This window comes from Danio aesculapii, chromosome 7 (genome assembly GCF_903798145.1).
Source record: "Danio aesculapii chromosome 7, fDanAes4.1, whole genome shotgun sequence".
Classification (NCBI taxonomy): Eukaryota; Metazoa; Chordata; class Actinopteri; order Cypriniformes; family Danionidae; genus Danio; species Danio aesculapii.
Window position 1 is genome coordinate 16,977,205 of NC_079441.1, and position 14,701 is coordinate 16,991,905.

The 14,701-nt window shown below is 32.6% G+C and overlaps 1 protein-coding gene across 1 annotated transcript in view; it reads left to right on the top strand.

The window, feature by feature from the left end:
* focad (focadhesin) overlaps positions 1 to 14,701 on the top strand; it is a 117,526-nt gene that overhangs the window by 1,355 nt on the left and 101,470 nt on the right. The window contains exons 2-4 of the mRNA XM_056461147.1: positions 4,342 to 4,426; positions 4,602 to 4,676; positions 9,668 to 9,822. Of these exons, the coding sequence (XP_056317122.1) occupies positions 4,370 to 4,426; positions 4,602 to 4,676; positions 9,668 to 9,822 (287 nt within the window). The 5' untranslated portion in view covers positions 4,342 to 4,369. The remainder of the gene's footprint in view (positions 1 to 4,341; positions 4,427 to 4,601; positions 4,677 to 9,667; positions 9,823 to 14,701) is intronic.

Sequence of the window (14,701 nt, forward strand, 5' to 3'; positions counted from 1 at the left end):
ATATATATATATATATATATATATATATATATATATATATATATATATATATATATATATATATATATATAAATGTATGTATATATATATATAAATATATATATATATATATATATATATATATATATATATATATATATATATATATATATATATATATATAAATGTATATATGCGTGTATACACATACATACATATATATACATACATGCATGCATACATACATACATACATACATACATATATGTGTGTATGTATGTCTGTGTATATATATATATATATATATATATATATATATATATATATATAAATGTATGTGTATATATATAAATGTATATGTGTATGTGTATATATATATATATATATATATATATATATATATATATATATATATATATTATATATATATATACATGCATGCATACATACATACATACATACATACATACATATATGTGTGTATGTATGTCTGTATATATATATATATATATATATATATATATATATATATATATATAGATATATAAATGTATATAGATATATAAATGTATGTGTATATATATAAATGTATATGTGTATGTGTATATATATATATATATATATATATATATATATATATATTATATATATATATATACATGCATGCATACATACATACATACATACATACATACATATATGTGTGTATGTATGTCTGTATATATATATATATATATATATATATATATATATATATAGATATATAAATGTATATAGATATATAAATGTATGTGTATATATATAAATGTATATGTGTATGTATATATATATATATATATATATATATATATATATATATATATATATATACATGCATGCATACATACATACATACATATATGTGTGTATGTATGTCTATATATATATATATATATATATGTTAAAATAATAAAACAATGTGGCTATAGTTTTACACAAGTCAGTATATTTCAGTTCTTACCTGATCTCTTTGCTGTCAGTCATTCTGCCATTAGAGTTAGCATTGTCAGAATGCAAATATCTCTCATACCAGTCATTCATAGATTCTACTATCAAGTTTGTCTCCAAAATATAATAGTCACAAATCTACAATCTACACCAACATAAAAATATATATTTTTAAATTATAAAACTGTGTAGCTACTAGAGTTTTGTGCAAGTCATTATATTTAGTCCTTATCTAATCGCTTTGCTGTCAGTAAAGCTGCCATTAGAGTTAGCATTGTCAGAATGCAAATATCTCTCATACCAGTCATTCATAGATTCTACTATCAAGTTTATCTCCAAAATATAATAGTTGCAAAGCTACAACGTACACAACATATTTTTAAATAATAAAACTACCTGGCTTGTATAGTTTTGACACAAGTCAGTATATTTGAGTTCTTACCTGATCTCTTTGCTGTCAGTAATGCTGCTGTAGTTAAAGTGTCACGCTGTATAGAAACACAGCAGGTATTTCACCATGCACACGCAGCACTTGCTTGTCAGATATCAGTCCCGTGAGGGGAGGGGCTGCATTTTAGGGGCCTGCTTTTGTCTGTGTTCCTCCCATGTGCCGTGGTGGTATAAACCTGAATCTCCAGTGGCCATCAGCCAGTGTCAGTCAAACGGACGTCTGGTAATCCCGTTACTCTACGCCATGAGTTCATTACAAGACAACATATGAGACACTGAAGTCGGCGGTCTGCAACTGGACGGACATTGAAGCTTTGGCAAAAGTCACTTGTGAATAATGCATCCCATTGATGTGGTTGCCAGTGCCATCTGTTAGATGGTTCTCTGTCCTCTCTCGTTTAGATACGAGCAGACTATATGTCTCAGGTCTTTATTTAATTTCACTTTAGATTACTTTAGTTTTGAAGTGGTGTTGGGTTGTCTGATGGTATCGCCCTGAAGGTGCTTTTTGTCCTGGAGCACCTGTTCAGTGTGTGTTTGATCCTTTGACACCTGTGATTCTGCTAAAGGGATTGTTCACCTCAAAATTAAAAATAAACTCACCATTTACTTTTTTTTCATGTGGGTTTATGAGTTTCTTGCGTCTGTTGAACACAAAAGAAGATATTTTGAAGAATGAATTATACCTTTAAGATAAAGTAGATGCACGGCAGTTTTTTTATTTATAATTGGTTATGCGAGGTTCTTCATTCGAGGAAATGAGGGTTGATTCTAAATATGTTCCTATGACTTTTTTCATGACTTAATTTGCTGTTGTTGCTTCCAATTTTAAGTCCTAAATTCAGTAAGAAGTCCTTTTTTTGTCTGTATACAGTTGCTAACTGATGCAGTTCATTTTTATACTATTTTTATTCATTTTCCTTTCCTTTTATTATTTTTTCCTATTCAGTTAAGTTCATTTTTTATTTCAAGTTTGCAGTGTCCAAAAAGCTAAACAAAACCAACAGAGCATATTCTAAAAAAAAACAATAAAAATAACAATAATAGTTGTTTGTTTTTATGCTATTTTATTTATTTTCTTTTTCTTTTATGATTGTTTTTTTCTTTTATTATTAGTAAAGTTTATTTATAAAGCGCATTTATCTTCAGTTTTGTAGAGGCCAAAGTGCTGAACAAAACCAACACAACACATTCTAAAAAACAGAATAAAAATAAGAATAACAGTTGATCATTTTATGCTATTTTATTTATTTTTCTTTTATTATTATTTTTCTTTTATTATTAGCAAGGTTTATTTATAAAGCACATTTATCTTCAATTCTACAGAGAAGAAAACGATGAACAAAACCAGCACAACACATTATAAAAACTAGAATAAAAATTACAATAATAATTTATCATTTTTATACTATTTTATTTATTTTTCTTTTCTTTTAATATTTTTATTTTTCTTTTATTATTAGTAAAGTTTATTTTTAAAGCACATTTATCTTCAGTTTTACAAAGGCAAAGTGCTAAACAAAACCAACAAAACACATTCTAAAAACATAATAAAAATAACATTAATAGTTGTTTATTTTTTATACTATTTTTGTTCATGTTTATACTAATTTATTTTACTTTTATTGATATTTTTTATTCAGTTATTTCAGGTTTGCAATGACCAACGTACTTTACAAAACTAACATAACACATTGTAAAAAAAACAGAATATAAATAACAATAATAGTTGTTAATTTTTATACTATTTTTTTCCATTTTATTTTATAATTTTTTTTTATATTCGTTTAAGTTCAGTTTTTCAGTTCAGTTCTGCGGTGACCAAAGTGCTGAATAAAACCAATATAACACAAAAATAACAATAAAAGCTGTGATAAAGCAATATTAATAATATAACAACAGCAATACACATTACAGATTATTGTTCATTGTTTAGTTTTTTCATGTTCATGTCCAGAAAGTATATTTTAATTCTTTATATAGGGATTAATAATTCGACTGAGAAAATATGCAATAAATTGAGAAAATTCTAAAGTGGCAAGAAAAATAAATGTATGATAAATAAATGCTAAATGTGTATTACATATGTATATTGTAAAGCTTGTCCATGATGCATTTTAAATACGTGTATACAGTTGTCAGAATTATTAGCCCCTCTTTGAATTTTGCCAAATGGTGTTTAACAGAGCAAGGAAATTTTCACAGTATGTCTGATAATATTATTTCATCTGGAGAAAGTCTTATTTGTTTTATTTAGGCTAGAATAAAAGCAGTTTTACTTTTTTTTATGCACCATTTTAAGGTCAAAATTATTAACCCATTATTAACCCTAGAAGCTTTTTTTTTAGTTATTAAAAGTTATTAAAACTATTATGTTTAGAAATGTGTTTAAAAAAAAAAATCTTCTCTCCATTAAACAGAAACTGGGGAAAAAAATAAACGGGGCTAATAATTCAGGGGGGCTAATAATTCTGACTTTAACTGTACATATTTATATTGTAAAACTTTTCCATATTAGATGTATTTTATTTTATTTGATCTTAACCTTTACTTTTAATTTAAATTAAAATTTCAATCTTTTTATCTATTTGCACGTATATGTAACAAAAGCAATTTCCCACTGGGATTAATAAAGTATTTCGATACTGATTCTGAAATGCTGTTTGCATTATTATTATGTTTAAGCATTGCTGTTAGAAATGTATTACAATATGAGCACTGGTATTGCAGTATGTGTTGTTTCAGTTTGAGAATGTTTCCACAGCCCAATCAAACCTTGTTGGATACAGTGATGAAATACTATTTGTCATTAAAGCTCATCTACAGTTATTCTATATATTTAACTGTCTATAATAGCAAATTTTGCATGTAAAATAGTGAATGAATGCCTTTTAATGTCTTGTATATCAATTTGTTGGTTTTCAGTGTGGAGCATCATTCATGATTTCTGAAGATGACTGAAACTTTAAAGGCAAGGCTTGAGTTCCCCAGCTCGCTCATTCAGGCTCAGGTAAATAAAAAAAAAATCAGGCTTAAAAAAATCCACAGCAATTCAGTAAAATGATTCTCTGTCCTATAAAACAGGCCTGTAGAAATTCATGTTAAATTGTTTAGTTTGCTGAAGGCATGTGAAGAAGCAGATTTTCTTGTTGATCTGTACTGACTGGCTTCTTTTTTAATTGTAGGCTGTAAGGACACTGGTCGCTGCAGTGCTGAAAGAGAAAGGCCAAAATGAAAAGATTTGTCAGACCAGCACTAAAGTAAGTCACTGGATATCTGTATACACTAGGGGTCATATATCACACATCGTGTCTAATGATCTAAAACTATTTCATTAATCACATTTAATTAATAACACCAAATACTTTTATTGTTTCAGAAAAATGTGATACGATACATATTGTATGCTGTATTAGTAACCAAATACCAATCAAAGAACACCCACCCCATCCCGACAGAGCCTTAAAAAATATGCACATGCAAAAAATAAAAAATAAAAAAATAAATAATTTATAATGATAAAAAAGGCAATTTTGTAAAAAAATACCTTAGGACATTGACAGTTCAACACATATAGATTCCAATGAAAGTGAAATAATATATTATAGTTCATCATAACAAACACAGTGCACATTAACATAGTCACATTGTTTGGAATTACTAAACTGTTGGTCCATTCTTATCTAAAAAATGAAGGAAAGAGTCCCAAATCTTGTAAAAAATGTCAATTTTTAGTTTGATTAAGTCAGTCTTTCCATTGCTATACAAGAAGACATTTGCTTAATCCAGAGTGACAAAGATGAACCATGAATACTTTTCCAGTGAATGGCGATCAGGCGCTTCGCACGCGATAGACACAGATTTATAAACTTCTGTTCATATGTCTTCAGAGATAAGGCAGGTGGGAAAAGACCAAGAATACAAATTTTAGGGCAAAACAGGGATTTCTTTACCAATAGTTTTAGAGATTATATATATTAATTCTTTCCAAAAGGATTGAAAGTGCTCACATTGCCAAACACAATAGAATAGTGTGCCTTTGTAAGTCAAACAGTTTCCACAAATTTCCAAAATATTTCTATTAAATTTATTTAACATTTCAGCTGTTATATGTTCTCATTATCCAATTATATTGGATTAGTTTAAAACGGATATTGATCAATAATCTTTGAGCTTGAACACAACTTTCTTCCCATTCATTTTCTGTAATATCATCTGAAATGTTTGTATTCTTAACTAACAAGCTGTACAAGCTAACAAGCTGTAAAGAAGATATTCAGCACATTTCTAAACATAATAGTTTTAATAACTCATTTCTAATAACTGATTTTTTTTTATCTTTGCCATGATGACAGTACATAATATTTTACTAGATATGTTTAAGATACAAGTATTCACCTTAAAGTGACGTTTAAAGACTTAACTTGGTTAATTAGGCAAGTTTGGATAATACCAATAGTCATTGTTTAACGATGGTTTGTTCTGTAGACAATCTAAAAACATATTGCTTAAGAGGGTTAATAATATTGACCCTTAAATGGTTTTAAAAAATTAAAAACCATTAAAACATAGGAAACTTTCTCTAGAAGGAAAAAATCAGATATACTGTAAAAATGTTTTTGCTTCATTAAATATCTCTTGAGAAATGTTTGAAAAAAAAAAAAAAAAACTTCACAAGAAGGTTAGTCATTTTAACTTCATCCATATGTTTGGCCACTTGAAGTAAATGTAACATTATAAGAGACGTATTGTTCATAAACTGTTTTAATGGTTAACTTTTTCACGGGTATGATTAGGTGTGATAGGATACATTTCAGCAAGCTGTGCAATTTCTTTCAATGTACCATATCATTTTTTTGTTTAGTAGCATTTATTAAGTAGCAAAGAAATGAGTTGATTGATTCAGGTTTTTCTCATTTGAAGAATGGCATTTATTGATTGAATTTTGTCAGAAAAATAGACAAAATGTGACCTTATTTCATATCAAAAGAAACAAAGTATTGAGTTTATTGCAATTACTGTATCATGGCTTCAAATTATGTTTCTGAAGTTGCATAATTGACTAAAAATAATAAACCAAAAGTTCTGAAAAGATTTTAGAAATCAGCCCAGCATAAGCATCCACACATCTGAGACGTTTACCTCTTAAAGGGGACCAATTATGCCCCTTTTACAAGATGTAAAATAGGTCTATGATGTCCCTAAAGTGTGTATGTGAAGTTTCAGCTAGAAATACCCCTCTAAATTTTGTTTATAACTCTATTAAACTGCCACTTTTAGGCTTTGATCCAAGTTGTGTACACATTTTTTGAAATATTGACAGTCTTATACGTGTCTGCTGCTAAAAACACTATTAGGATGCTAAAAAAGTGAAAATTGGTTGTTTTTGCGTTATTTCGCAAATTCATTCTTCGGGTTTGAAAAGAAATTTTGAAGCTACGTCACGACGATAAGATCTTTCTGTAAATTCCAGCATGCAGAGTGGCTTTCTGTACTGGCGGGTACAACATGATGTCTTTAAGTTTTCAGTATTAATTCAAGCGATGGACTAGATTTGAAGCAATCAGCGCACGCTATTGTGAATGAGGTGCAACTTTATTAATATGCATGATAGCTTCGAAGACTGTTTTACCTGTTACAGTGTTCAGACAGCAGAGAGACGCCACATTGTGTTGCCAACCGTAATTAAAACAGGTGGAAGAAGAATTTTTCAGTGTTGCTTTTATAAATATGCCTCAATGAAAATTTCCCGCTATGAGAGCACAGCTGGACTCACGTGTGGATTACAGTGCTCTGCTGACACTCCACAAAAGTATGTTTGTAAGGAACATTTTTTTACTCAAGCTTTTCGCATCTGGAAATGGTGAAATCCAGATTTGCCACTTGACTCCTTTTTAAAAAGATGTGGTTCCAGTTCATGTAGATTGTCCTGTCTCTACAGATTTGGTAAGTGAGCGATCATTGTTCTTTCTTTATGTTTAATCAGAGGCAAAGTTAGTTAGTATCATCAGCAGGACTCTTTCAGTTTTTAAAGACAAACCATAGTCAAAATTATTTAGTTACTAAGTTTACAGTACAATAATATCCCTACGATATTATGAACTGAAAGATCCGCTGTAAATGCTTCTCTCCTAATGTAAACACCTTAATCAAACTATAACCGCCGTGTTGGATTTTTGTCACATTTTGTGACAGGATAGTTTATACACAAACAGCTTTCTGACGTTACATACCGAGTGCATATAAGTTACTGAGAAATGCTGAGGTTTTTTTTCTCCCATACGGCATGCGGTATCAAACATTTCATTAAAACAACACTCTTCCTGCAGTTCTTCGCATCCAACTTCTCGTTTGTCACGGAGCATGCATGAAATGTAACTGAATGAAAGTGAAACTGCAAAACTGCAGTTAAAGTCGACAAATTAAAAATTTTCCAAATAATTTGATTACTGGTATCCATGTAAACATAGTCACTGTCTTTGTCCCCTGCGTCTGTGTTTGTTTTGCCTCTCAAAATGTCAAAAGAAGTGTCTCAGAAGAAGGTAGTCTATGTAGACATGATCTTCAACAGGTATGGTGTGAAAACTCTAATGACAGACGGCTACTTCACACTCAGGGCTGTCTATTCTAGAGAGGGAGAGATTGTCACTAATGGGTGGGGCTTTGCCCCTCTAATGACATGTACAAAGGGAAAATGTTAATCAAAGTGTTTCTGCAGGGTGTTTTTATGAAGTGTGATTATAAAAAATAGAATTAATTCATTTTTATCAGTAGAGGCTGGCTATATTCACACACTGTTGCCACACAACTGTGTTTAAACCCCTTATAAAAATGATTTTTGCGTAATAGGTGCCCTTTTAAAGTTTGTGTATAAAATATATAGCACTGTCAAAATGTGCCATTGGAGAATCGCTAATTGAACATCATTATTTCTGCCAATAATTTTGGCCCTCTATAATGATTGCAGTCAAAACTAAAAAGAAATTTTTGGGCAAAGAGGTTTGTTTTGCTGAAATGTCAGAACACTGTTAATTTATTCATGATATTGACGCCAAGAAGCTGCATGCTAAATAGTTGATGTTAATGTAAATGTGGGCTGTGAGTAATGTGTTGGATCTGGGTGTCTGAAATCCAAGGACTTAATATGGTAGATTTGTTTTTGTTTTTTTTAACTCAGGTTGGCCATGGATTCAGTGGTTCAATTGTAATGATAAAAAGATTCAAGAACACTAATGTGTGCCAAAAACCCCTGTACATCTGACTTTGTTTGGCTATATCGTCACTCCTTTTGTCAGTTCAGTGTGCACGTTTACTACGGACAGTACAACTTATTGCAATTGGAGTCAGCAGCGTAGCAAGCAAGCATCAGATTCCTTCTACACTGTAAAAAGCGGTTAGTTACTTTACTTTAAAAAAGTGAGTAAACCCATTGCCTTTAAAGTAGAACTGCACAATATATAGTTTCAGCATCGATGCAAATCTGCAATAGTCACAACGCTGGATCTCAAGGGATTTCAATTGAATTTAAACCATTTGGACAAGAAATTATAAAGTTTGCCACTTTAACAAAGATTCATTGTGTTTAATTAAACATTGAAGACTATACAGACTATAAACCATAAACCAATTATCTTTATTTATCTTCATTCTATTGTTTTCATATACTCTCAGTGGCCACTTTATTAGGCACACCTGTCCAACAGGTCGTTAATTTAAATTTCTAATCAGCCAATCACATGGCAGCAACTCATGTAGACATGGTCAAGACAATCTGCTGCAGTTCAAACTGAGCCTCAGAATCTGGAAGAAAGGGGATTTAAGTGACTTTGAACATGGCATGGTTGTTGGTGCCAGATGGGTTGGTCTTCAGAAACTGCTGGTCTACTGGGATGTTCATGCACAACCATCTTTAGGGTTTACAGAGAATGGTCTGAAAAAGAGAAAATATCCAGTGAGCAAATGCCTTGTTGATGCCAGAGGTCAGAGGAGAATGGCCAGACTGGTTCCAGCTGATAGAAAGGCACAGTAACTCAAATAGAAGGCACACTAAATTGTTCTGGACTTTTGAACATCTCTGCACCATTGCTGTCTATGGAGGATGAGAGAGCTCTCTGATTTCATCTAAAATATCTTCACTTGTGTTGTGACAATGAAAGATAAATAGCAGAATTTTCATTTTTAGCCTAAAGAGGCTTTTCTGGACCGGTTATGGTAGACTTTTGCATGATAAAGTTGTGTTTTCTATGCACAGGGTCCGGCTCTGGAGTCTCTGTGGGAGCAGTGCAGCAGTGACAGTACTGTCGTCCGCTCAGCCTGCTGTGACGCTCTGGTGCTCCTCGTGGAGCAGGGACATGCTGACCTGCCATATGTGCTCAACACCACCCTTAACCTTCTGCCCTCGGCACGGTATGCTTCTGTTCACTGCTGTTAGACGTGCACCTGACTCTCTCTCTCACGCGCACACACACACACACACACACACACACACACACACACACACACACTAATTCTATATTAAATTGAAGAATCTAGTTTCATTTTGTTTAATTTGTTTCTTTGTTTTACTGTTTGCTTGATTAATATTTATTTATGCAATCTTTGTATGATCACAATTTTTATTTGCTATGAAGATAGCTTTAAATTCTGACTTGACATTAAAGTAAATAATTAATTAACTACACATAAAATTGGTCATTTAGCAAAGGCTTTTGTCCAAAGAGACTTAAAAATGAGAAAGGCAATACACAAAAAAAGTGCTACTAGCACAAAGGTTTTGACATTGTTGGAAAAATAAAAGCTAGAATACTAGGGAGTGAATATCACACTCTCAGAAATAAATGTATGAGACTGGGGTGATATGCTTTTAAAAGCCACACTTTTGTACCAAAGGGCTCCATATTTATGTGTTTATGGTACATATTACTACCTAGGGTTGAGTATCGTCTGGGGTTATTTCGATATTGGTGCTAAATTGATACTTTTACGTACCAGTGTCAAAACTGTGCTTGGACTGATACTTTTGTGCCACAAAATTATGGTGGATGACTCAAGAAAAACCTTAATTTGACAAAAAAAATGATTTTAATAATTTTAGTTGAACAGTATAATTAAAGTTTAAATTCATATTTTATATATTTGAATTGCATTCTTATATTTCTTTTGATTATTTGTTTGTTAGCATGAATTTAAAGGGCACATAGTTTACCTCTTTTTTATGATTTAATATTAATATTAAGGTTCTTCTGAGTGTGCCAGTTTAGGTTCAGTTTAAAACACAATTCCGATTTTTTTATTATAATGTGTTAAAAAGTGTCATGTTGGGGGCGTGTCCACAGTTCGCTGATTTATGGGTGTGTTGCTTCACATGTAAATTAGTTTCGGCTTCCCGCCAACGTAACAAGGGGGCAGGGCTATGAGCTTACCCGCTGTGCGTTTGCTACAGAGTCTGACAGGCAGACTCAGAGAAGGAGAGAGAGGATCACCATTCAGTCGTACATGTACGACTCGGACACAGACCAAGCAGAGAGTACAAAATCATTTGTGTCTTTGTACAGTTTTACAGCCAACTGTGTGCTAGTTTCAAGTGCCGAGCTTGTACACAGAAACTAATAACCACGCACACTCTCTGTGGCGCACCAGAAACATGAAGTGTCCCGAATCGTCGCGCCATGCATTTTTGAATTCTAAACATAGGTTTCTGCAGTGGTCCGCGGCGCCCAGCCGTCGACTTGAGTGTACCCTGATAGAAACCTATGTTTAGAATTCTAAAACGCATGCTAGTTAAGATCACAGGGAGCTTCTGGGATCGCGAGAAATGCAAACGGCTGAAGTATAAGGTAGACTCAATGAGAAGTACACATGTTTGCAAACCTACCTAAAGATACAACCAATAATTCCGATTAGAGCGATAATGTGGAGAATATTGATCTTGTGTTGAGCCCAAGGAGCCTTGCATCTAAAATTAGAGCTAGCGTGTTCCTTTAGTGATATTGCTTCGACTCACGCTGAAAATGGCGGACGTGAATCAACAAACTGAGGATATGATGACGCGCCTGTCAATCAATATTGGTGGGCGGGGGGACCGCTCTCCTAAGTAAAGTTGTGGTCGATTTGAAAACAGCTCCAATTGGTCCACCGTTTTTTATGTTGTTAAATTGAAAAAAAAAAGCACTGGGTGTGCTTATATCACCCCAATATGACGGTCTATACACCATACATGCACATATGCCTGTCCAAACAGCTTGAAAAGTAGATTTTTTTTACCATAGGTGCCCTTTAAGATTTGCATTATGGAATTACATTAGCTTGCTTCTAACCTGTGGAAAGGCCGTCATCAAAATAGTGAACTCCTTTTTTCTAGGGTTGGGGTGTGTGACGAAGTTTACATTGACATCAGTAATCTAATGATTTGCCTTAATCTGAATAAGACAATAATATGATTAAGGTGTTTACGTGAATTGCTTTTTGAATGTTCCTTTCATAATCCCGTCTTACATGTTATAGTACATAGATCGATTAACGTCATTGCATCGTTACACTATCCACGTTTCCTCCTGAGTTTGATGTAATTTTTAATTTTTCGACTTAAACTGCAGTTTGGCAGTTTTACTTTAATTCAGGAACATTTCATTCATGCTCCCCTGACAAGCTGAGGTATTGGATAAGAATATGAAGTAAGGACTGGTGGAAGAGTGTTGTTTTAATGGCATTTTGTACCGCACACCGAGTGGAAAGAAAATACCTTGGCATTTTGCATCGCTGGTGTCTGTGGTCCTTTAAAGTCCGTTACCTAAACAACTAGAACAAGCGCCTAACATAGCAGACGATGTCCGTATTTCTCAAAGTTGTTTAGAATTAAACCTTTAGAGATGGTGTGACACAACGCGTACCTATGTGTGCCTTTGATGCACCCCTTGATGCCTATGTCTTTGTCGCAGCACCAGTGGCACCAAAATTAGGCACCGAAATTTATATGTTGATTCGGTCCGGTACATACCGGTTACGACCCTAATAGTACCTAAAAGCTTCAGACGGTATACAATTGTACTGTTTAGGTCAGAGTTTCTCAATTCAGACCCTTGAGATCCACTTTCCTGCAGAGTTTAGGTCCAACCTGGCAAAAAAATTCTCTGCCTGCAACTTTAAAGCAATCCTGAAGATACTGATTAAAATCTTGTTAAGGTGTGTTTAATTAGGGTTGGACTAAAACAAATCAGAAAATTAGACTTTAAAGGCTAGAGTTGAGAACCACTGGTTTAGTTATTAATATGTGCCATTAAGGTTCCAATATGGACCTTTTTGGTACAAACGTGTGCGGTGTGAAAAGGAATCGCAGCAGTGTCAGCTTTAGTACCTTTATTTTTGAGAGTGTATGGAGCCCCTAAAGAGACTTTTGCAAAAATACAAAAATGAAGACTTTATCGTGCACACAAGAAACATTTTGTGAGCTCACAAGAAACTTTCACAAGACCACATGATATGTTTGTTGTGTGCACTGCACGCAAAAGTAACATTTTTGTTGTTGTTGTTTTTATTGCAAATTGTCCTGGATGTGGAGAGAATTCAATCCAGTTCTATTTCATTTTTCAAGAGCACCAATTATGTGTTGGAGATTAAAAGTGTGGATTTACTACTTTGATAAACAGAAAATCTTGTTAATATTTTAATCTTTTGGTCAATGGTCTGAAATTAAAGCAAACGCAACGTTTTTATTGTGTGACGCTGTTGTCATGACATCCAGTCAGCGTATGAAGTTTGACGTAATTATACGTTCAATTAAACACATCTATTCTATTGGATTTGCAATGAGATCATTGTAGTTTTGAAGAGTGGAAATGTCAAACGCCAGTATAAAACAAAGGTTTAGTGAGCTGATGGAATTCAGTGCCATTACAGACACTAGACTGCTCTGTTTTTTGCTTCATGTTATTTTTTGCAAACTCTGGTTGGGTTTTGTTTATAAAAATTGCTGAAAAAGTGTCACTTGTTATTTTGCAGCTTTTGCACTTGTTATTCAGTGTTGGAAAAAGTTACTTTTGGAAGTAATGCATTACAATATTGAGTTACTCCCCCCAAAAAACTAGTTACTTAGTTTCTTTTATTATAGAAAGTAATCTGTTACATTACTTTTGAGTTACTTTTGCGTTACTTGTTCTTACCTGGCTGAGGCTTGATCTCTTTCAGAACTTGCAGCGTATTTTTTCTTTCTGAACTTGCAGCTCTGCATTTAACAATGCACTGTATAGCCTACACTTTCATTTTCCTTTAAAACACAAAAAATAAAATAATAATTTAGGCCAATGTTATTTTCCGAGAACTTCCTGAACCCAGAGTTATACATACCGCATATACAGAATATTAAAAAGTTTAAAGCAATGTGTTTACTACGTTTGTACTATTTCTTTTGTTAGTTAAATAAAAACACTGTTCACTGTCTAGTTAGTTAGAAAAGTAATATTAGTATGGTACTCACGTTACTTGTAATGCGTTACCCCCAACACTGTTGTCATGACTGTATTTTCAAATGCAAAAGGCACTTAACTTTTTTAATGGTTAATTTATGCATGTGCATGTTTATTAAAATGTTTATTAAACAAGTGTTTTTATAACCAATTTTTCTGGACCATTGGCATGAATGAAATTTCGGTTTTGGACCTTTGAACTGAAACTTTGAGAATCCCTTCTCTTCTCTTGTGTAGAATTGGGAGGGGTGAGAAGCAAAAAAATACATATATAATATTATATTATGTTGTGTTGTGTTGTGTTGGGTTGTGTATATTATATTATATTATATTATATTATATTTTATTTTATTTTATTTTATTTTATTTTATTTTATTTTATTTTATTTTATTTTATTTTATTTTATTTTATTTTATTTTATTTTATTTTATTATATTATATTGGGGACACGGTGGGTCAATGGTTAGTACTGTTGCTTCACAGCAAGAAGGTCGCTGGTTTGAGTCCCGGCTGTGCCAGTTGGTATTTCTGTGTGGTGTTTGCATGTTCTCCCTGTGTTCACATGGGTTTCCTCCAGGTGCTCTGGTTTCCCCCACAGTCGAAAGTTGTGCGCTAGGTGAATTGGATTAGCTAAATTGGCCATAGTGTGTGTGGGAATGTGAGAATGTATGGGCGTTTCTTAGTACTGGGTTGCGGCTGGAAGGATTCTGCTGCGTAATTCTGATATGCCGGAATAGTTGGCGGATCATTCCACTGTGGTAAATTATATTATATTATATTATATTATATTATATTATATTATATTATATTATATTATATTATA